Source organism: Oncorhynchus clarkii, chromosome 20, assembly GCF_045791955.1.
Source record: "Oncorhynchus clarkii lewisi isolate Uvic-CL-2024 chromosome 20, UVic_Ocla_1.0, whole genome shotgun sequence".
NCBI lineage: Eukaryota > Metazoa > Chordata > Actinopteri > Salmoniformes > Salmonidae > Oncorhynchus > Oncorhynchus clarkii.
Genome location: NC_092166.1, coordinates 68586926 through 68611854, shown reverse-complemented (window position 1 = coordinate 68611854; position 24929 = coordinate 68586926). Strand labels below are relative to the sequence as shown.

Genomic DNA, 24929 nt, shown 5'->3' with positions numbered 1-24929 from the left:
GAAGCAAATATGAGAGAAATAAGCTTTTTGTACGTATGGAAGATTTCTGGGATCTTTTATTTCAGCTCATGAAACATGGAACCAACACTTTACATGTTGCGTTTATATTTTTGTTCAGTATATATAATGCATTCGGAAAGTATTCAGACCCCTTGAGTTTTTCCTCATTTTGTTACTTTACAGCCTTATTCTAAAATGTATTAAATTGTTTTTTTTTTTCAATCTACACAATAGCCCATAATGATAAAGCAAAAATAGGTTTTTACTCAGTACTTTGTAGGAGCATCGATTACAGCCTCAATTCTTCTAGGGTATGACGATACAAGCTTGGCACACCTGTATTTGGGGAGTTTCTCCCATTCTTCTCTGCAGATCCTCTCAAGCTCTGTCAGCTTGGATGGGGAGTGGCGCTGCACAGATATTTTCAGGTGCAAAGATGCTTGATCGGGTTCAAGTCCAGGCTCTGGCTGGGCCACTCAAGGACTTTCAGAGACTTGTCCCGAAGCCACTCCTGCATGTTTTTGGTTATGTACTTAAGGTCGTTGTCCTGTTGGAAGGTGAACCTTCGCCCCAGTCTGAGGTCCCGAGTGCTCTGGAGCAGGTTTTCATCAAGGATCTCTCTGTACTTCATCTTTCCATCGATCCTAACTATACTCCCAGTCCCTTCCACTGAAAAACATCCCCACAGCATGATGCTGCCACCAAGATTCTTCACCATAGGATGGTGCAAGGGTTCCTTCAGACGTGACGCTTGGCATTCAGGCCAAAGAGTTCAATCTTGGTTTCATCAGACCAGAGAATCTTGCTTCTTATGGTCTGAGTCCTTTAGGTGCCTTTTGGCCAACTCCAAGCGGAGACACAATCCTGTCTCGGAGCTCGAAGGACAATTTGTTTCTTCCTCATGGCTTGGTTTTTGCTCTGACATACACTGTCAACTGTGGGACCTTATATAGACAGGTGTGTGACTTTCCAAATCATGTCCAATCAGTTAAATTTACCACAGGTGGGCTAAAATGTAGAAACATCTCAAGGATGATCAATGGAAACAGGATGCACTGGAGTTCTCACCTCGAGTCTCATATGAAAGGGTCTGAATATTTATGTAAATAAGGTATTTCTGTTTTTTATTTTTAAGAAATTTGGAAAAATGTTTAAAAACCTGTTTTCACTTTTTTAACTGTGGGGTATTGTGTGTAGATTGATGAGGAAAATGTTTTATTTAATCCATTTTAATTAAAATAAGGCTGTAAAGTAAACAAATGTGGAAATAGTCAAGGCCTCTGAACACTTTCTGAAGGCACTGTATATGCCATTGACATTTTTTATACAGGACATTGTATTGCACTCCCTATCTAAGAAATATGCTATAATAATGATTGACTGACTGATTTATTTATTTGTTGATAGAAAATATCTGATTGATTAATTGATCCCAGGTGGTGCCCGTCAACCTGGCAGAGGTGTACCTGCTGCAGTGCAACATGCGTTTCCCCACCCAGTCGTCCTTCGAACGGGCCCTCCCCCTACTCAACGTGGCCGTGGCATCCCTCCACCCCCTCACTGACGAACAGATCTACCAGGCTATCAATGCCGGCTCCCTGCAGGCAAATACACTTATTGCACTGACGGGGAACCGTTTGCATTTCCCATAGGAAAACATGTCACACTTAGCCACCATGCGAACACTACCTGGGCATGTGCAGTTTGTATACGGTGTATACCGGATAGCAACGATAGTGCCCGTGAAAAAGAACAGCCTTAGCAAAGCTCCTGGGCATGTGCACAGCTAAGAAGCTAAGTTTATTGGTATCACCCTCTTTGCTGCAGGGTATGCTGGACTGGGAGGACTTCACACAGCGCGTAGACAACCTAGCCATGTTCCTGGTCAAGAGGAGGGACGGGACCAGGATGTTTGTTCACCCATCCTTCAGGGAGTGGCTGATCTGGAGGGAGGAGGGGGAGAAAACCAAGTTCTTGTGTGACCCCAGGTCAGTGGGTGGATGGGTCTCCTGGTGTGTAGGGGGTGGGTACTATATGAGAGACTGATGTAGTCTTGGATAGAGTTACAAAAAAATCCCCAAATTCCTAGCTTTTCCAGAAATCACGGTTAGACGTTTCCTATAATCATTAGGGAATTAACAGGAATAAGCATGTTCAACTAACTGTCAACAACATTACATCTAACTATCTACTAACCCTAACTATTTGTGCAGAAGCTCATGGTTTATGTTCCTCCCTGTCTCCCTGTAGGAGTGGTCACACCCTGCTAGCCTTCTGGTTCTCTCGCCAGGAAACCAAGCTGAACCGACAGCAGACCATTGAACTGGGACACCACATCCTCAAAGCACACATCTTCAAGGTTCACCTAACCACACTGCCTACAGACACGCACACAGACTCACACACACACACACACACTTTCGTATGCACACAGCACAACTCAAAGCAGTGACAGCTCAAATTATGTCTATATTTCAGGGCCTAAGCAAGAAGGTTGGGGTTTCCTCGTCCATCCTCCAGGGGCTGTGGGTTTCCTACAGCACAGAGGGCCTGTCCACTGCTCTGTCCTCACTTAGAAACCTGTACACTCCTAACATCAAGGTACTGCTTTAACCTCTACACTCTTAACATCAGGGTAACTTACTGCCCTTCCTTCTTAACTCTTCACATCAGTGTAACTTACTGCGTTTCCTTCTTAACTCTTAACATCAGGGTAACTTACTGCCTTTCCTTCTTAACTCTTAACATCAGGGTAACTTACTGCCTTTCCTTCTTAACTCTTAACATCAGGGTAACTTACTGCTTTTCCTTCTCAACTCTTAACATCAATGTAACTTACTGTTTTTCCTTCTTAACTCTTAACATCAGGGTAACTTACTGCTTTTCCTTCTTAACTCTTAACATCAGGGTAACTTACTGCTTTTCCTTCTTAACTCTTAACATCAGGGTAACTTACTGCTTTTCCTTCTTAACTCTTAACATCAGGGAAACGTACTGCTTTTCCCTTCTTAACTCTTAACATCAATGTAACTTACTGCTTTTCCTTCTTAACTCTTAACATCAATGCAATTACTGCCTTTCCTTATTAACTCTTAACATCGGGGTAACTTACTGCCTTTCCTTCTTAACTCTTAACATCAGGGTAACTTACTGTTTTTCCTTCTTAACTCTTAACATCAGGGTAACTTACTGCTTTTCCTTCTTAACTCTTAACATCAGGGTAACTTACTGTTTTTCCTTCTTAACTCTTAACATCAGGCTAACTTACTGCTTTTCCTTCTTAACTCTTAACATCAGGGTAACTTACTGCCTTTCCTTCTTAACTCTTAACATCAGGGTAACTTAATGCCTTTCCTTCTTAACTCTTAACATCAGGGTAACTTACTGCCTTTCCTTCTTAACTCTTAACATCAGGGTAACTTAATGCCTTTCCTTCTTAACTCTTAACATCAGGGTAACTTACTGCTTTTCCCTTTTAACTCTTAACATCAATGCAATTACTGCCTTTCCTTCTTAACTCTTAACATCAGGGTAACTTACTGCTTTTCCCTTTTAACTCTTAACATCAGTGTAACTTACTGCCTTTCCGTTTTAACTCCTATTATCAAGATAACTTACTGCTTTTCCCTTTTTTTCTTCTTAATTTTTTTTATTTATTTATTTATTTATTACCCCTTTTTTTCTCCCCAATTTCATGGTATCCAATTGTTTTTAGTAGCTACTATCTTGTCTCATCGCTACAACTCCCGTACAGGCTCGGGAGAGACGATGGTTGAAAGTCATGCGTCCTCCGATACACAACCCAACCAAGCCGCACTGCTTTTTAACACAACGCGCCTCCAACCCGGAAACCAGCCGCACCAATGTGTCGGAGGAAACACCGTGCACCTGGCAACCTTGGTTAGCGCGCACTGCGCCCGGCCTGCCACAGGAGTCGCTGGTGCGCGATGAGACAAGGACCTCCCTACCGGCCAAGCCCTCCCTAACCCGGACTACGCTAGGCCAATTGTGCGTCGCCCCACGGACCTCCCGGTCACGGCCGGTTAAGACAGAACCTGTGCTTTTCCCTTTTAACTCTTATCATCAAGGTAACGTACTGCTTTTCAGTGTTGTCTTCAAGACCACCTAAAGCGAGACCGATTCAAGACCGGAGCAAGTCGAGTCCGAGTCTAGACCAAGACTCAAGGGAGGCTGAGACCAAGTCAAGACCTAGACCGGGCGGGGGAAGAGGGGTCAGAGACAGAGTCAAGACCGAGACCAGAAAAATGCGAGTTCAAGATCATAATTGCAATTTTGTAAAATCCCCACCATAATAAGAGTTCAAAATGTCCAGTATTTCTGTGTTCATATTTCAGAACAACATATGGATTCTTTAGACATTCAGAATAGTGAATAAATGCTGCTGAAGGCAAATAGAGCCACTATACAAATTATTACTAACCCAAACACAGTGGAGCACAATGAGCCTTCTACACCTTCAGAGAAGGGCTAAGGATTTATAAAATAATGATTATAATAATGATCTGATTTAATCTCTTCAGTTTTTGTTGGAAATGAAAGGGTTAACACTGAAGAGAAAAAATATCCTATCAGGATTTTTCTTTGCTAGTCTCTGGGGAGATAAATCTAGCTAGCTAAGTTAGCTATTGGCTAGGTCATCAGAAGCTAGATAAAGGCATCTGCCATTCAACTGTATTAGGGCAACATTTTGGAGTGACGGTGGAATCAACCAATCACATTTTTACTTAATGGGTGGGACCGATATTACAAAAACGTATGGAAACGTCTGCCTTCTTGAAGGCCAACAGGTCACTGCGCAATAGCGAGCAGTAATTTTCCCACAGTCTAGCTAGCTAGCTTTTGTTGTTGGCTAGTTTTCAGCATCTGCAGCAGGTGTTATCAAAGAGGATGTTGTTGCTAAATCTTATTAGAATATGTTCATATACACACCCAGGAAGAATGACACTTTTTTCAAAAATGTTCTGACAAGCTACCACTTAGATATGGTCATTTTCACATTTTCATAAATTCTTAGAATGTTTGGGAATTATATACAGTGCCTTGCGAAAGTATTCGGCCCCCTTGAACTTTGCGACCTTTTGCCACATTTCAGGCTTCAAACATAAAGATATAAATCTGTAAAATCATGAAGTGGAACGACATTTATTGGATATTTCAAACTGTTTTAACAAATCAAAAACTGAAAAATTGGGCGTGCAAAATTATTCAGCCCCTTTACTTTCAGTGCAGCAAACTCTCTCCAGAAGTTCAGTGATGATCTCTGAATGATCCAATGTTGACCTAAATGACTAATGATGATAAATACAATCCACTTGTGTGTAATCAAGTCTCCGTATAAATGCACCTGCACTGTGATAGTCTCAGAGGTCCGTTAAAAGCACAGAGAGCATCATGAAGAACAAGGAACACACCAGGCAGGTCCGAGATACTGTTGTGAAGAAGTTTAAAGCTGGATTTGGATACAAAAAGATTTCCCAAGCTTTAAACATCCCAAGGAGCACTGTGCAAGCGATAATATTGAAATGGAAGTAGTATCAGACCACTGCAAATCCACCAAGACCTGGCCGTCCCTCTAAACTTTCAGCTCATACAAGGAGAAGACTGATCAGAGATGCAGCCAAGAGGCCCATGATCACTCTGGATAAACTGCAGAGATCTACAGCTGAGGTGGGAGACTCTGTCCATAGGACAACAATCAGTCATATATTGCACAAATCTGGCCTTTATGGAAGAGTGGCAAGAAGAAAGCCATTTCTTAAAGATATCCATAAAAACTGTTGTTTAAAGTTTGCCACAAGCCACCTGGGAGACACACCAAACATGTGGAAGAAGGTGCTCTGGTCAGATGAAACCAAAATTGAACTTTTTGGCAACAATGCAAAACGTTATGTTTGGCGTAAAAGCAACACAGCTGAACACACCATCCCCACTGTCAAACATGGTGGTGGCAGCATCATGGTTTGGGCCTGCTTTTCTTCAGCAGGGACAGGGAAGATGGTTAAAATTGATAGGAAGATGGATGGAGCCAAATACAGGACCATTCTGGAAGAAAACCTGATGGAGTCTGCAAAAGACCTGAGACTGGGACGGAGATTTGTCTTCCAACAAGACAATGATCCAAAACATGAAGCGAAATCTACAATGGAATGGTTCAAAAATAAACATATCCAGGTGTTAGAATGGCCAAGTCAAAGTCCAGACCTGAATCCAATTGAGAATCTGTGGAAAGAACTGAAAACTGCTGTTCACAAATGCTCTCCATCCAACCTCACTGAGCTCGAGCTGTTTTGCAAGGAGGAATGGGAAAAAATGTCAGTCTCTCGATGTGCAAAACTGATAGAGACATACCCCAAGCGACTTACAGCTGTAATCGCAGCAAAAGGTGGCGCTACAAAGTATTAACTTAAGGGGGCTGAATAATTTTGCACGCCCAATTTTTCAGTCTTTGATTTGTTAAAAAAGTTTGAAATATCCAATAAATGTCGTTCCACTTCATGATTGTGTCCCACTTGTTGTTGATTCTTCACAAACAAATACAGTTTTATATCTTTATGTTTGAAGCCTGAAATGTGGCAAAAGGTCGCAAAGTTCAAGGGGGCCGAATACTTTCGCAAGGCACTGTATACTAAGGCATTTGTGAAAATTCTATAGCAATGTAGTGTGGGAAAGGAGCCATGCATTTGGACAATGAATAGACACTGCAGTAAATTAAACCGAATAAAAACATCTGTTTTGTCCAGAACCGGAGTCTACACAGACTGGTGCGCTATAGCCAATCAGAGCTACAGTAGGCTTTTATACAAACAAGCCATAGAACACATTCGCCAAAAGCCACAAAATACACCTCAATGGATTTCTGCAAATATGCAAACACCACTGGAGTCCTCTTACATGTGGGAACGTACAGTCCTATTGATCAAACAACCATGAAAAGGCTCTCTCTCCCTCAGTTATGTACATCAGCAACAACAATACCAATTAATGCTAGCCAGAGCAAGATTAGCTAAAATCATATGAAGGAACATCAGATAAACCCTCTCAAACTTTTTCTGCTAGTTGACTGTCAAAATTGCACTGATAAACGATGGGGAATTGTAGCCTCTTCATCCTTCTGCAGCTTGCCTTCCAATGCATGCTTGTCCCAACCAAGCACCCAAGCTAACTGGCTAGCTTGCTACTTCCAGACACAAATGAGAGAACACCTCACTCTGACCATTTTACTTGCCGTAGCTGAGCAGGTTAGACTGTTTACATGTTATCTAGAGCACTTTTTTTGTCTACGTTTGCTGACACCGGTCATATTCAGCAGGTGTTGTGCTTTTGTAAATTCATCAGTTGTTCTGCGCTCTGGCAATTTCAGATGAAAGTGCTCTGAAATCGTTGTAGATAGCCAGAGTGAATTTTGCATGCGCAAGAGATATGCTAACTGGATAACATTCGTTGAAGTTCTTGCTAGCTAACCAAATGACACCTGCATCTCTAGCTGTGTATAGCCATCGAAAAACGATATGACCCACTTACCCAGTCTTCCAATGGCTTGACATCCTCCTAGCAGCTAGCTAGCATTAGGCTCTGTGTTTTTAGCATGCTACATACACTACTGTTCAAAAGTTTGGGGTCACTTAGAAATGTCCTTGTTTTTGAAAGAAAATATTATTTTTTCTCCATTAAAATAACATCAAATTGATCAGAAATACAATGTAGACATTGTTAATTAATGTTGTAACAGTGAAGAGGCGACTCTGGGATGCTGGCCTTCTAGGCAGACTTGCTCTGTCCAGTGTCTGTGTTATTTTGCCCATCTTAATCTATTATTTAATGAAGCTGCCAGTTGAGGACTTGTGAGGTGGATATTTATCAGACTAGACACTCTAATGTACTAGTCCTTTTGCTCAGTTGTGCACCGGGGCCTCCCACTCCTCTTTCTATTCTGGTTAGTGACAGTTTGCGCTGTTCTGTGAAGGGAGTAGTACACAGCGTTGTACGAGATCTTCAGTTTCTTGGCAATTTTTCGCATGGAATAGCCTTCATTTCTCTGTAATCAAACCCACAAATTCTGTAATCAAACCCACAAATGCTTATGCTCCAGACTCTCAATTAGTCTAAAGAAGGCCAGTTGTATTGCTTCTTTAATCAGCACAACAGTTTTAAACGGTGCTAACATAATTGCAAAAGGGGTTTCTAATGATTCTAATGAATGTTTTTTTCAATGGGAAGTAATAGTTGTGCATTTCAATTGGGAAATGCTTAATGGTTGTGTTTTTGTATTCTTATGATTGGGACCTACTGGCTTATTATGTCTGAGTTTATGGACTGCTTATCCTTTAACATCATTCTGTGTGTGATTGTCTTTCCATCGGCCCTATGCAGTGGTGTAGTGGTGATTTAACATCATGCTGTGTGTGACTGCTGTCTTCCCATCGGCCCTATGCAGTGGTGTAGTGGTGATTTAACATCATTCTGTGTGTGATTGTCTTTCCATCGGCCCTATGCAGTGGTGTAGTGGTGATTTAACATCATGCTGTGTGTGATTGTCTTTCCATCGGCCCTATGCAGTGGTGTAGTGGTGATTTAACATCATTCTGTGTGTGATTGTCTTTCCATCGGCCCTATGCAGTGGTGTAGTGGTGATTTAACATCATTCTGTGTGTGATTGTCTTTCCATCGGCCCTATGCAGTTGTGTAGTGGTGATTTAACATCATTCTGTGTGTGATTGTCTTTCCATCGGCCCTATGCAGTGGTGTAGTGGTGATTTAACATCATGCTGTGTGTGACTGCTGTCTTCCCATCGGCCCTATGCACTGGTGTAGTGGTGATTTAACATCATGCTGTGTGTGACTGCTGTCTTTCCATCGGCCCTATGCAGTGGTGTAGTGCTGCCTGGAGAAATGGGTATACTCTAATTTTCCCCAAAAGTTCCCAAACGGACCCGCCCAGCGAAGGAAAGTCACCCTGTGTGGAAAATCCATTTTTTTTAAATTCGTTTTCCTATATATTTTTCAGATTTTCACTCTCAAAATCATACTTAAAATAGAAATATATACAAAAATGTGATGGTCTAAATCCACAACAATGTTTAAACCACATCAATCTGATTGGATGGGCCTGACAGGGCCTGGCTCCCCAGTGGGTTGGCCTTTGTCCACACAGGCACTTCCACGTCTACGCCCCTGATGCAAACAGCGCATGATGACAATTGCATATCACAAATAGCCTACTAACCAACACTTCGGACTAAACTTTTTCAATACCTGGTTTGCATACCCATTGTTGTCTTAGTTAGCATTTACTGTTAGATATCATAAGTTGAAACGTCTTTCCTACCTTACCGGCTACCGATGTCATTCTTCTGTGAGCTGCTCCATGCCAAAACCAGCTGAGAACTGCACACACTTGCTGCCTGCAGATTATATTCTTCTGAAACTAGATTGTGTGCAGTGCACATGTGTGCTTTGTGATTGTGTAGGCTACATTGTGCATGATTTCTCTATTGTACTACATAAATCGTATACCTTCACTACACTACTTTGATACGCATCAGTATGGATGAAGAAGTCAGTATACACAATGCCCACTGAAATAAACCTGGGTATACGGCTTATACCTGCGTATAGCCTTCTTGTTTACTTGTTACTAACCTGTCACACACTGAAGATCTATAGGTTCACCACTGTCCTAACCTATCACACTGAAGACCTATAGATTCACCACTGTCACACACTGAAGACCTATAGGTTCACCACTATACTAACCTGTCACACTGAAGACCTATAGGTTCACCACTGTACTAACCTGTCACACTGAAGGTCTATAGGTTAACCACTGTCACACACTGAAGACCTATAGGTTAACCACTGTCACACACTGAAGACCTATAGGTTAACCACTGTACTAACCTGTCACATACTGAAGACCTATAGGTTAACCACTGTCACACACTGAAGACCTATAGGTTAACCACTGTCACACACTGAAGACCTATAGGTTAACCACTGTACTAACCTGTCACATACTGAAGACCTATAGGTTAACCACTGTCACACACTGAAGACCTATAGGTTCACCACTGTACTAACCTGTCACACACTGAAGACCTATAGGTTCACCACTGTACTAACCTGTCACACACTGAAGACCTATAGGTTCACCACTGTACTAACCTGTCACACTGAAGACCTATAGGTTCACCACTGTACTAACCTGTCACACTGAAGGTCTATAGGTTCACCACTGTACTAACCTGTCACACACTGAAGACCTATAGGTTCACCACTGTACTAACCTGTCACACTGAAGGTCTATAGGTTCACCACTGTACTAACCTGTCACACTGAAGACCTATAGGTTCACCACTGTACTAACCTGTCACACACTGAAGACCTATAGGTTCACCACTGTACTAACCTGTCACACTGAAGACCTATAGGTTCACCACTGTACTAACCTGTCACACACTGAAGGTCTATAGGTTCACCACTGTACTAACCTGTCACACTGAAGACCTATAGGTTCACCACTGTACTAACCTGTCACATACTGAAGACCTATAGGTTCACCACTGTACTAACCTGTCACACACTGAAGACCTATAGGTTCACCACTGTACTAACCTGTCACACTGAAGACCTATAGGTTCACCACTGTACTAACCTGTCACATACTGAAGACCTATAGGTTCACCACTGTACTAACCTGTCACACACTGAAGACCTATAGGTTCACCACTATACTAACCTGTCACATACTGAAGACCTATAGGTTCACCACTGTACTAACCTGTCACACTGAAGGTCTATAGGTTCACCACTGTCACACACTGAAGACCTATAGGTTCACCACTGTCACACACTGAAGACCTATAGGTTAACCACTGTACTAACCTGTCACATACTGAAGACCTATAGGTTCACCACTGTACTAACCTGTCACACTGAAGGTCTATAGGTTCACCACTGTCACACACTGAAGACCTATAGGTTCACCACTGTCACACACTGAAGACCTATAGGTTAACCACTGTACTAACCTGTCACATACTGAAGACCTATAGGTTCACCACTGTCCTAACCTATCACACTGAAGACCTATAGATTCACCACTGTCACACACTGAAGACCTATAGGATCACCACTGTCCTAACCTGTCACACTGAAGACCTATAGGTTCACCACTGTACTAACCTGCCACTGAAGGTCTATAGGTTCACCACTGTACTAACCTGTCACACACTGAACACCTATAGTTTCACCACTGTACTAACCTGTCACACACTGAAGGTCTATAGGTTCACCACTGTCCTAACCTGTCACATACTGAAGACCTATAGGTTCACCACTGTACTAACCTGTCACACTGATGACCTATAGGTTCACCACTGTACTAACCTGTCACACTGAAGGTCTATAGGTTCACCACTGTCACACACTGAAGACCTATAGGCTCACCACTGTACTAACCTGTCACACACTGAAGACCTATAGGTTCACCACTGTACTAACCTGTCACACACTGAAGACCTATAGGTTCACCACTGTACTAACCTGTCACACTGAAGATCTATAGGTTCACCACTGAGAGAACAAGTCTATAATATATATAAAGGCCGTTTAGATACTGTATTAATGTTTTAAGAAAGGAGTGTTTCGGGAAGACATTTCGGGAAGAAATCAGGAGTCCTCACTGTCTGAGACAGAGTCACGACCGAGTACGAGTGTAACCGACACCGAGACAAGACCGATACACTGAGTATGTGGTCTCGAGACCGGACTTGAGTACTACAACACTGCTGCGTTTCCCTCTTAACATCAAGGTACTGCTTTCCATTTGAAAACAAAAGCCTCACACTCATGGCTCCATAGATACCAGCGTTTGGACAGCTATGCTGCCTTCATCAGGGTTTCAGCTCTCCCTTTGACAGGGGGCCAACCAACTCGCCTGAGGGGCTGTTCCTACTGATAAATTAAACTCTACTTTTGCTACAGTTGTTTTTCTCTGTGTCTAAAACTGTGTGAAATCTGTCTGTGTCCAGGTGAGCCGGTTGCTGATGCTCGGTGGTGCCAACGTGAACTACCGTACAGAGGTTTTGAACAACGCCCCGGTGCTGTGTGTGCATGCCCACCTGGGTTACATTGACATGGTGGGGCTGCTGTTGGAATACGGAGCCTCTGTAGACCAGCCCTCAGAGAGCGGTCTCACCCCACTGGGCTACGCTGCCTCTGGGGGACACATGGCTATAGTCAACACACTGTGTCGCAGGAGAGCCAAGGTGAGAGGGGGAAGAGAGGGTGCAGTGTGTGTTTGTAGATTCATCTCTATCTATGGATATGTTCTATGGACGAATGGGGATTGACCATCTTTGTGTGTGTGTGTGTCCATCAACAGGTGGACCACCTGGATAAGAATGGTCAGTGTGCCGTGGTGCATGCCGCTCTCAGGGGCCACATGGAGATGGTCAAGTTCCTTATCCAGTGGGACTGGGCCATGGGACAACCACAACAGCAGCAGCAAGGAGCCTTCAGCAAGAGCCACGCCATCCAGCAAGCCCTCATCGCTGCAGCTAGCATGGGATACACAGAGGTAGGCCTCCCGCATGGGATACACAGAGGTAGGCCTCCCGCATGGGATACTCAGAGGTAGGCCTCCCGCATGGGATACTCAGAGGTAGGCCTCCCGCATGGGATACACAGATGTAGGCCTCCCGCATGGGATACACACAGGTAGGCCTCCCTGCAAATCTCCTTACCTGGAATATTTTGTGAAATAGATTACTCGGGTATACTGTAGACCTCACTTACCCAGCTGACAGTTTTGTAGAGCTAAGAATATATATTAGATGTTTTAGTCTGGGTAATTTCCCTGCAGTGTGTGGACTGGACAGCAATTCATTGTTTATCCCTATGCGATCCTACTAGTATTGCATGCCACTCACACTAGTGATTTTTTGGGAGGTGTAATATGTATCATTATTTCCACCAGATTGCGTCCTACCTGCTGGACCTGCCAGAGAAGGATGAGGAGGAGGTGGAACGTGCTCAGATTAACAACTTCGACACCCTGTGGGGAGAAACAGGTATGCTAAGGCCTCTCGTCATACGCTTTTTAAAAAGGTCTTCAGATACAGTCCGCAGCCTTGTGGAGATTGTTTTCAACCCAGGAAACTATTTTGTTTTAGCCTGTCCATTTTTACAGCGCTGTTTCCTAAGGTAGAATCATTAGGTGTCAGTGGCTTTAGGTTTGACACTTGAATTCTAAACCGATGCTTAGTCTGGGCTAAAGATGAGTTGTAGATCACTACACTTAGATAGAACATGTTAATAAATTGTCTTAAATCAGACAAGTCATGACAGAGGGTTTTGAGCAGACCCATAGAGCGAGGGCTGCAGTGCGGATATGAAAGAGAGAGATTTGCTCTGCTGTTTCTGCTGCTGCTGCGCCAAACAGACACTGGCTGATGTCAGACAGACAGTGCAGTGGTGTCATTGGAGCACAGACAGACAGGGCAGGGCAGAGCTCAGAGCTAGTCTTAGAGGGAGAGTGTGTGTGTGTGTATGTGTGGGGGGGGGGGGTCTGCTCTGCTCTGGGGTGCTCAACTATGACTATGTGGTTCCCACATGTGGATTGGAAAGATTGAGAAATATCAAGCTATTACTGTTAGAGCCGATTCTCTCTCGCACTCTCTCTCTATACTAATATGACTCTCTCTCTCTATACTAATATGACTCTCGCTCTCTCTCTCTATACTAATATGACTCTCGCTCTCTCTCTCTATACTAATATGACTCTCGCTCTCTCTCTTAACTAATATGACACTCTCTCTCAATACTAATATAACTCCTGCTCTCTCTCTATACTAATATGACTCTCTCTCTCTCAATACTAATATGACTCTCGCTCTCTCTATCTCTCAATACTAATATGACTCTCTCTCTCTATACTAATATGACTCTCTCTATCTCTCAATACTAATATGACTCTCGCTCTCTCTCTATACTAATATGACTCTCTCTATCTCTCAATACTAATATGACTCTCGCTCTCTCTCTATACTAATATGACTCTCACTCTCTCTCAATACTAATATGACTCTCACTCTCTCTCTCTCTATACTAATATGACTCTCACTCTCTCTCTCTCTATACTAATAGGACTCTCACTCTCTCTCAATACTAATATGACTCTCACTCTCTCTCTCTCTATACTAATATGACTCTCACTCTCTCTATACTAATATGACTCTCTCTCTCTCTATACTAATATGACTCTCACTCTCTCTCTCTATACTAATATGACTCACTCTCTCTCTCTCTATACTAATATGACGCTCACTCTCACTCTCTCTCTATACTAATATGACTCTCACTCTCTCTCTCTCTATACTAATATGACTCTCACTCTCTCTCTCTCTATACTAATATGACTCTCACTCTCTCTCTCTATACTAATATGACTTTCACTCTCTCTCTCTCTCTATACTAATATGACTCACTCTCTCTCTCTCTATACTAATATGACTCTCACTCTCACTCTCTCTCTATAGTAATATGACTATCGCTCTCTCTATCTCAATACTAATATGACTCTCACTCTCTCTTTATACTAATATGACTCTCACTCTCTCTCTCAATACTAATATGAATCTCGCTCTCTCTCTCTCAATACTAATATGACTCGCTCTCTCTCAATACTAATATGACTCTTTCTCTCTCAATACTAATATGAATCTCTCTCTCAAAACTAATATGACTCTCTCTCTCTCTCTCAATACTAATGACTCTCTCTCAAAACTAATATGACTCTCACTCTCTCTCTCTCAATACTAATATGACTCTCTCTCTCTATACTAATATGACTCTCTCTCTCTCTATACTAATATGACTCTATCTCTCAATACTAATATGACTCTCTCTCTCTCTATACTAATATGACTCTATCTCTCTATACTAATATGACTCTCACTCTCTCTCTCTCTCTCTCTCTCTCTCTCAATACTAATATGACTCAGTCAGTTAAATCCATAGATGTTACTGTCTGTCTGTCTATGGTCTGTCTACGGTCTGTCTATCTACCAGTGTCTACTGTCTGTCTACTCCCACCCTCCACTCTGTCTGCATACTAACAAATGACACACATAATGACTGTAAGTCTTATAATGATAAAGTATTTTTTTACTGGCTGATCCCTGTGTGACCCTTTACTCTCTCTGTCCTGTTGGGAACAATACTTGTATGACTCAATCAGTTAAATGCATAAATGCACACGACTGTCTAACCCCACAACACATGTTCTCTCCTTTCTCTCCTCCCTCTTTCGCTACTTCTCTTGTGTTCATCTGTAGTGAGGTCAGAGTTATAAAACACTGTTTTAATGTCGAACATGTCTCATACCTTTTATAGGGGAGTATGTTGTGATATGTATAACACATATAACTCCTATATAACTCCCTGTATGTTGTGTTGTGTGTTACTCACCCCTGCCCTGTGTGTCCCCACTCTCCATTTCGCATCCACCTACTATACAATCTGCATACTAACACATGACTCACACACAATAACTGTCAGTCTTAGAATGATCAAGTGTAAAAAAAAAAGTTAAATACTTGTGTTGTATAACATGACTGATCCTCTCCCTGAAGCTCTGACGGCAGCGGCGGGCCGGGGGAAGCTAGACGTCTGCAGACTACTGCTGGAGCAGGGAGCAGTGGTGGCTCAGCCCAACAGACGAGGCATCGTGCCCCTGTTCAGTGCTGTCCGACAGGGAAACTGGCAGGTGAGGCTGAGTTTACCCTTTATAGTGCACTACTTTTGACCAGGGCCCATAACACAGAACACTTCATATTAAAGGTGCTGTAGACTCAGAAAACTGGCGTTGCTACGAGCAGCACCACAGATGTTGCGATGAGTGAGATGAAAAGACTTCGCTCTCACATTGTCACACACAGTATCTGCATATGTGCATGGGTTCACTTCCCGCTGTTACAGCGTGGTAGGGATGAGACCCTAAACAGCTGAGAAGTTTAGCCTCGCGCTTCAACTCTCTTAGTTGTTGTGGAAATTGACTCACTATTCTGTTTACTTTGTGCACCCATGTCATATCGCAAATCACATAAAATTGTATTGGTCTTATATACATATTTCGCAGATGTTATTGCTGGTGTAGGTAAAAGCTTGTGTTCCGAGCTCCAACAGTGCAGTAATATCTAACAATACACACAAATCTAAAATAATAGAATTAAGAAATATAGAAATATTAGGATGAGCTGTGTGTGTGTGTGTGTGTGTGTGTGTGTGTGTGTGTGTGTGTGTGTGTGTGCGCGTGCGTGCGTGCGTGCGTGCGGGCGGGCGGGCGGGCGGGCGGGCGGGCGGTACCAGTCAAAAGTTAGGACACACTTACTCATTCAAGTGTTTTTCTTTTCTTTATTTTAAATGTTTTCTACATTGTAGAATAACAGTGAAGACATCAAAACTATGAAATAACACATATGGAATCATGTAGTAACCAAAAAAGTGTTAAACAAATCAAAATATATTTTTGATTAGAAGTAGCCACACTTTGCCTTGATGACAACTTTGCATTATCACAATCAACTTCATGAGGTTGACCTTCATTTTTATTTAACCTTAATTTAACTATGCAAATCAGTTAAGAACAAATTATTATTTGCAATGACGGCCTAGGAACACTGTCTTTTTCAGGGGCAGAACAACAGATTTTTACCTTGTCACCTCTGGTATTCGATCTAGCAACCTTTCTGTTACTGGCCCAACGCTCTAACCACTAGGCTACCTGCCGCCCCATGTCTTAAAGTAATGATGGACTGTCGTTTCTCTTTGCTTATTTGAGCTGTTCTTGTCATAATAGGGACTTTGTTTTTAACCAAATAGGGCTATCTTCTGTGTACCACCCCTACCTTGTCACAACATAACTGATTGGCTCAAACGCATTAAGAAGGAAATAAATTCCACAAATTAACTTTTAACAAGGCCCATCTGTTAATTGAAATGCATTCCAGGTGACTACCTCATGAAGCTGGTTGAGAGAATGCCAAGAGTGTGCAAAGCTGTCATCAAGGCAAAGGGTGGCTAATATGAAGAAACTCAAATATAAAATATATTTTGATTTGTTTAACACTTTTTTGGTTACTACATGATTCCATATGTGTTCTTTCATAGTTTTGATGTCTTCACCATTAATCCACAATGTAGAAGATATGAAACGGGTAAAACAGTCAAATCAGACGAAGAGAGATCGAACGGCAATGTTGACAAAAACAAACAGTTGTGTACTGGATGGTAACGATAGTGTTGTCCTCTCTCAGATTGTGGACCTACTCCTTACTCACGGAGCAGACGTGAACTTGGCTGACAAGCAAAGCCGAACCCCTCTGATGATGGCTGCCTCAGAGGGTCACCTGGGCACTGTGGAGTTCCTACTGGCACAGGGTGAGGGTCAGGAGGAAGAAAACATCCACTCATGTCCTTGTCATTTACATTGTCTTTGACCTGCTGTCCTTTCATCCTTTGAATTATATAACTCTCAATTACTTTTTTTCATCATTACTTTGTTAAATACAATCACCAAAGCATTGATGGTACTTTATTTTACCAATTGACCTTTGACTCCCAATGCGGACCTCTAATCCCTGACCCCTTTGCCAGGTGCATCCCTACCTCTAATGGACAAGGAAGGGTTAACGGCTCTGAGCTGGGCATGTCTGAAGGGACACCTGCCAGTGGTGCGCTGTCTGGTGGAGAGGGGGGCTGCTACGGACCACGCTGATAAGAACGGACGCACGCCCCTCGACCTGGCTGCCTTCTACGGGGACTCAGAGGTGGTGAGTTTATAATTCTCCCCCGGGAACAGGCCCAGATCCCCGTCATTTGCGTGAGGAAAAGACAGAGGAAAAGAGGACGCAGATCGGGCTGCCTTTTGAGAATCTGTAGGCAAGCGTGTAAACTCCCACTGCCATCAATTCTACTTGCCAACATGCAATCATTGGAAAATAAAATTGATGACCTACGATTATCCTACCAACGGGACATTAAGAACAGTAATATATTATGTTTTACCGAGTCGTGGCTGAACGACGACACGGATAATATAGAGCTGGAGGGATTTTCAATGCACCGGCAGCACAGAGAAACTACGGCTGGTAAGACGAGGGGTGGAGATGTGTGTCTTTTTGTCAATAACAGCTGGTGCGCGATGTCTAATATTAAAGAAGTCTCAAGGTATTGCTCGCCTGAGGTAGAGTACCTTATGATAAGCTGTAGACCACACAATCTACCAAGAGAGTTCTCAACTATATTAAACGTAGCCGTCTATTTACCACCACAGACCGATGCTGGCACGAAGACTGCACTCAACCAACACTAGGCCATAAGCAAACAAGAAAATGCTCACCCAGAAGCGGCACTCCTAGTGGCCTGGGACTATAATGCAGGCAAACTGAAATCAGTTTTACCAAATTTTTACCAGCATTTCACATGTGCAACCAGAGGAAAAAAACTTGACCACCTTTACTCCACACACAGAGACGCATACAAAGCTCTCCCTCACCCTCCATTTGGCAAATCTTACCAGAAATCTATCCTCCTGATTCCTGCTTACAAGCAATAACTAAAGCAAGAAGTACCAGTGACTCGATCAATATGGAAGTGGTCAGATGACGCGGGTGCTAAGCTACAGGACTGTTTTGCTAGCACAGACTGGAATATGTTCCGGGATTCATCCAATGGCATTGAGGAGTACACCACCTCAGTCATCGGCTTCATCAAAAAGTGCATCGACGACGTCGCCCCCACAGTGACCATACATACATATCCCAACCAGAAGCCATGGATTACAGGCAACATCCGCACCTAGCTAAAGGCTGCCGCTTTCAAGGAGCGGGACACTAATCCGGACACCTATAAGAAATCCCGCTATGCCCTCAGACGAACCATCAGACAAGCAAAGCGTCAATACAGGATTAAGATTGAATCCTACTACACTGGCTCTGATGCTCGTTGGATGTGGCAGGGCTTGAAAACTATTACGGACTACAAAGGGAAACCCAGACGCGAGCTGCCCAGTGACGCGAGCCTACCAGACGAACTAAATGCCTTTTTATGCTTGCTTCAAGGCAAGCAACACTGAAGCATGCACGAGAGCAACAGCTGTTCAGGATGACTGTGTGATAATGCTCTCGGTAGCCGATGTGAGCAAGACCTTTCAACAGGTCAACATTCACAAAGCCGCGGGTCCAGATGGATTACCAGAACGTGTACTCAATGCATGCGCGGACCAACTGGCAAGTGTCTTCACTGACATTTTCAACCTCTTCCTGACTGAGTCTGTAATGCCTACATATTTCAAGCAGACCACCATAGTCCCTTTGCACAAGGAAGTGAAGGTAACCTGCCTAAATTATTACTGCCCCATAGCACTCACGTCAGTAGCCATGAAGTGCTTTGAAAGGCTGGTCATGGCTCACATCAACAGCATCCTCCCGGATACCATAGACCCACTCCAATTCGCATACCGCCCTAACAGATCCACAGATGACGCAACCTCAATCGCACTCCACACTGCCCTTTCCCACCTGGACAAAAGGAGCACCTTTGTGAGAGTGCTGTTCATTGACTACAGCTCAGCGTTCAACACCATAGTTCCCACAAAGCCCATCACTAAGCTAAGGACCCTGAGACTAAACACCTTCCTCTGCAACTGGATCCTGGACTTCCTGACGGGCTGCCCCCAGGTGGTAAGGGTAGGCAACAATACATCTGCCACGCTGATCCTCAAAACTGGGGTCCTTCAGGGGTGTGTACTTAGTCCCCCCCTGTACTCCCTGTTCACCAACGACTCCATCACCATCATTAAGTTTGCTGACGACAACAGTGGTAGGCCTGATCACCGACAACGATGAGACAGCATATAGGGAGGAGGTCAGAGATCTGGCAGTATGGTGCCAGAATAACAACCTCTCCCTCAATGTGAGCAAGACAAAGGAGCAGATTGTGGACTCCAGAAAAAGGTGGGCCGAACAGGCCCCCATTAACATCAATGGGGGTGTAATGGAGCTGGTCGAGAGTTTCAAGTTCCTTGGTGTCCACATCACGAATGATCTATCATGGTTCAAACACACCTAGACAGTCATCAAGAGGGCACGAAAACACCTTTTTCCCCTCAGGACACTGAACAGATTTGGCATGGTTGCCATTGCCAGATCCTCAAAACATTCTACAGCTGCACCATAAAGCATCCTGACCGGTTGCATCACCGCCTGGTATGGCAACTGCTCGGCATCTGACTGTATGGTGCTACAGAGGGTAGTGTGTACGGCCCAGTACATCACTGGGGCGAAGTTTCCTGCAATCCAGGACCTATATAATAGGCGGTGTCAGAGGAAAGCCCATAAAATTGTCAGACACTCCAGTCACCCAAGTGATAGACTCTTTTCTCTGCTTCCGCACGGCAAGTGGTACCGGAGCACCAAATCTAGGACCAAAAGGCTCCTTAACAGCTTCTACCCCCAAGCCATAAGAATGCTGAACAATTAATAAAATGGCCACCGGACTATTACATTGACTCCCCATTTGTTTTGTACACTGCTGCTACTCCCTGTTTATTATCTATGCATAGTCACTTACCCCTACCTACATGTACAAATTACCTCTAACCTGTACCCCCGAACACTGTCTTGGTACCTGTACCCCCTGTATACAGCCTCAGTATTGTTATGTTATTGTGTTACTTTTTGTAATCTTTAACTTTAGTTTATTTGTTAAATATTTTCTTAACTCTTCTTGAACTACACTGTTGGTTAAGGGATTGTTAATAAGCATTTCACGGTAAGGTCTACACTTGTTTTATTCGGGCGCATGTGACAAATAAAGTTTGTTTTGATTTGGATGGACAACATTAGGAACAAAAGAGACACACTTGTATTGTAGGTATTTTGTCTATCCCGATGTGTTCAAGTATAGTTATACTTGTGTATATTTTGCGAGCAGTAACTCTCCCAAATTGTAGTACCATCCTATGATTCTACTCTAATGAATATAATTTGAATCACTACATTTCTCCCTCCTCGCCCCTGTTCCATTCTTCTGCTGTCTGTCCTCTCAGGTCCAGTTTCTAGTGGACCAGGGGGCGATGATAGAGCATGTGGACTACAGTGGGATGCGTCCTCTGGACCGGGCCGTGGGCTGCAGGAACACCTCCGTGGTGGTTGCCCTGCTCAAGAAGGGAGCCAAGATAGGTATGGAGAATGGACTTAGTGTTAGACTGAAGGCCAATAGATTTTGGGCAGGGGCTGTCCCAAATTGCACCTAATTGGACCTGGTCAAAGGTAGTGCACTATGTGGGGAATATGGTGCCATTTGAGACGCAAACAGGACTTGTATGTAGACAGTGAATGAAATACCTCTCCTGGAAAATAACCCATTTCTCTCCACAGTTCAACAGGATATTTTGACTGTTGACAGTTGTATTTATTATTTTACACTTGACTATCTGATATTGAGACACAATACAAAGACTATTCATGCATACAGTAGGATGACACAGAAATACAGAATATGCATCCTATTTCTTATATACTGTACTCATCAAAAGTTTTGACACACATATTCATTCCAGGGTTTTTCTTTATTTTTACTCTTTTCTACATTGTAGAATAATAGTGAAGACATCAAACTATGAAATAACACATATGGAATCATGTTGTAACCAAAAAAGTGTTAAACAAATCAAAATATATTTTGATTACTGCACCTCAGATTGCAGCCCAAATAAATGCTTCACAGAGTTCAAGTAACAGACACATCTCAACATCAACTGTTCAGATGAGACTGTGAGAATCAGGCCTTCATGGTCGAATTTCTGCAAAGAAACCACTACTAAAGAACACCAATAAGAAGAAGAGACTTACTTGGGCCAAGAAACACGAGCAATGGACATTAGAGTGGTAGAAATCTGTCCTTTGGTCTGATGAGTCCAAATTTGAGATTTTTGGTTCCAACCGCCATGTCTTTGTGAGAAGCAGAGTAGGAGAACGGACGATCTCCAAATATGTGGTTCCCACCGTGAAGCATGGAGGAGGAGGTGTGATGGTATGGGGTGCATTGCTGGTGACACTGTCTGTGATTTATTTAGAATTCAAGGCACACTTAACCAGCATGGCTTCCACAGCATTCTGCAGCAATACACCATCCCATCTGGTTTGCGCTTAGTGGGACTATCATTTGTTGTTCAACAGGACAATGACCCAATACACCTCCAGGCTGTGTAATGGCTATTTGACCAAGAAGGAGTGATGGAGTGCTGCATCATATGACCTGGCCTCCACAATCATCCGACCTCAACCCAAGTGAAATGGTTTGGGATGAGTTGGACCGCATAGTGAGGGAAAAGCAGCCAACTAGTGCTCAGCATATGTGGGAACTCCTTCAAGACTGTTGGAAAAGCATTCCAGGTTAAGCTGGTTGAAAGAATGCCAAGAGTGTGCAAAGATGTCATCAAGGCACAGGGTGGCTACTTTGAAGAATCTGAAATATTAAATATTTTGATTTGTTTAACTCTTTTTTGGATACTACATGATTCCATATGTGTTATGTCATAGTTTTGGTGTCTTCGCTATTATTCTACAATGTAGAAAATATTTAAAATAAAGAAAAACCCTTGAATGAGTGGGTGTGTCCAAACTTTTGACTGGTACTATAGTACTTTGACCAGAAGTCTCTTTGGAGCTGAGCTAACAGCTAAACCCCCACTGCTACTGTATTGCCCCCCCACCCCCCACCCCACCCCGCTGCTGTACCGTACTGCAGCTTTTCTCTGTTCTCTCTGGCTAGTCACTCCTCAGGTCTTTATATCTGTCTTTGTTGTTCTACTGTTACCGTGTATCCTGTATTCTTTCTCTTTCATGTTGTCTCTGTCTCTTCCTCTCTCTCAGCTCTCTGGTTCTTTCTTTTTTTTCTTTATCTATAGTTCTTACTTTCTATCTCTCTCTGCTCTCTCGTTCTTTCTCTCTCGTTCTTTCTCTCTCGACAGGTGGTTAGCACTGGCAGTATGTTTTTTTCTTCCTGTGTCTCTTTCTTTCTGCTGGGGCACTTACCCCCGCTTCTCACTGCTGCTTTTTCTGTTCCTTCTCTCACACCTCATCTTCCACCACCTCCTTTTTCTCTTTCTGTTTTTTTTCCACTTGTCCTCTCTCTCCCACGCACCTTTTTCTGTTTTCTCCTTTGATTACCCTGGCACGCTGCTCTCCGCCCCCCCCTCCCCCAACACTCACTTCCTCCCTCGCTCATGACCTCTCCCTCCCCCTTGATCTCTCTGCGGTACCAGGATGTCAGACGCTGCCCAGTCGGCCCAGAGGTAATCCCAAGGCTGTCGACATCTCACCCCAGCAGGCATTTTGACAGCCCTATCTCTTTCTGTGTTGTTTCTGTGTCGTTATGGTCTAAGTGTCAGCAGGCCACTTAGACAGCAGGCTAAGTGTCAGCAAACCCCATACTGAGAAATAACACTCAGGTATTACTATTATCACTGAGGCCGGTTTTCAATCCTATTGTGGGTTATAGGCATTGCAACTTTTAAAGGCAATGTTCCCGCGTTCGTGGAGATCCCATTCACTGTAAACACTGCATATGTTGGCTCAGTCATAATTTGCCTTTAAAAGCTGCAATGCCTATAATCCGCAATCAGATTGAATCCCGTCCTAACTATTACTTGGGCTGGTTTTATTTAGAGGTAGATGTTCACATTCCGGTTGGTTATCATATGGCAGCATGCCCAGCCTCCAGCATACTACATTGTATCAAGGTGTTTTCTTATTTCCATCTCACAGATGCATGATGAACCCCTCCTATACCTTCACTTGGTAATGATCAGCAGGGGAACTGCATGTGTCTGTAATGCCTTTTCCCCATTATCCACAGTTCAGATGATTCTACTGTGCATTGTTCATTCTTCTGAAACGTTCCTCAGTGTCAGCTAGGCCAGTCAGAAGTCCTGTTCCTACCTACTTCCTCTACCGTTGCCTCACCCTTGCCCTGGTCTGCAGAGCTCTCCTGTCTCCTGCTTGCCTAGCTTCGTCATGCAAGAAACACACCAACCTTGCCCTCATCTCTCTGTGTAAATGGGTTTCAAGTGTTGCTTTCTGCAGAGAGCTATCCTCGTTAGGTTAATTGTCTTGCGTCAGATAGCACGATGATTCCGCCTGCACTGACTGGCGGTTGAGGGACGAGCGTCGCGTAGGAGTGAAGCCACCTGATGTAAGACAATTAGATTGGGAGTGACTCAGTCTTTACCAGCCGCATCATTTTTGTATTTTGCAATCTTTCATATTTCTACCCTTTTGGCTGGGATATTGTCCCTACAGTGTACTCCTCTACCTAGAGCAATAGACTTTAGAAAGAGAATAGCTTCATTTTCTCTGCAGCGGACAGACGTCTGCCTATCTGTCATTCCTGCCATTTTGTTTGTTGTTCTTGTCAGTTGTTGTGTGTTTACTGTGACTCAAAAACAACTCCTACATTCCCTTTCTTTGTATCTTTCCCTGCTTCTCTCACTCCTTTCTTTCTCATCCTGTGTTCTTCAGGTCCAGCCACGTGGGCCATGGCTACCTCCAAACCCGACATCATGATCATCCTACTGAGCAAGCTGATTGAGGAGGGAGACGGCTTCTATAAAGTGAGATCAGGAGGCCCTATCCGAATCTGAGGAAGGACAGTCAACTATTGATGAAAGATATTAATACATACTGTATAAGAAAGAAGATATATCTGTACATCAAAGAAATAAAATGTTATCATTATATATTTTATTACACTTTTACAGATGTATTTATCCTCAAGTGCTATACAACTTGTTTTGTTTTAATGATCAATAAGACCTATATGTCTGTCTTGTATGAATAACGTGT

The 24929-nt window shown here is 43.3% G+C and overlaps 1 protein-coding gene across 1 annotated transcript in view; it reads left to right on the top strand.

Annotated features, from left to right (window-relative positions):
- The window catches only part of LOC139376797 (tetratricopeptide repeat, ankyrin repeat and coiled-coil containing 2b), a 224320-nt gene that overhangs the window by 194093 nt on the left and 5298 nt on the right, over positions 1-24929 (top strand). The window contains exons 17-28 of the mRNA XM_071119726.1: positions 1437-1604; positions 1828-1988; positions 2251-2359; positions 2479-2601; positions 12051-12287; positions 12404-12598; positions 12998-13091; positions 15654-15787; positions 17337-17460; positions 17677-17852; positions 21131-21263; positions 24606-24697. Of these exons, the coding sequence (XP_070975827.1) occupies positions 1437-1604; positions 1828-1988; positions 2251-2359; positions 2479-2601; positions 12051-12287; positions 12404-12598; positions 12998-13091; positions 15654-15787; positions 17337-17460; positions 17677-17852; positions 21131-21263; positions 24606-24697 (1746 nt within the window). The remainder of the gene's footprint in view (positions 1-1436; positions 1605-1827; positions 1989-2250; positions 2360-2478; positions 2602-12050; positions 12288-12403; positions 12599-12997; positions 13092-15653; positions 15788-17336; positions 17461-17676; positions 17853-21130; positions 21264-24605; positions 24698-24929) is intronic.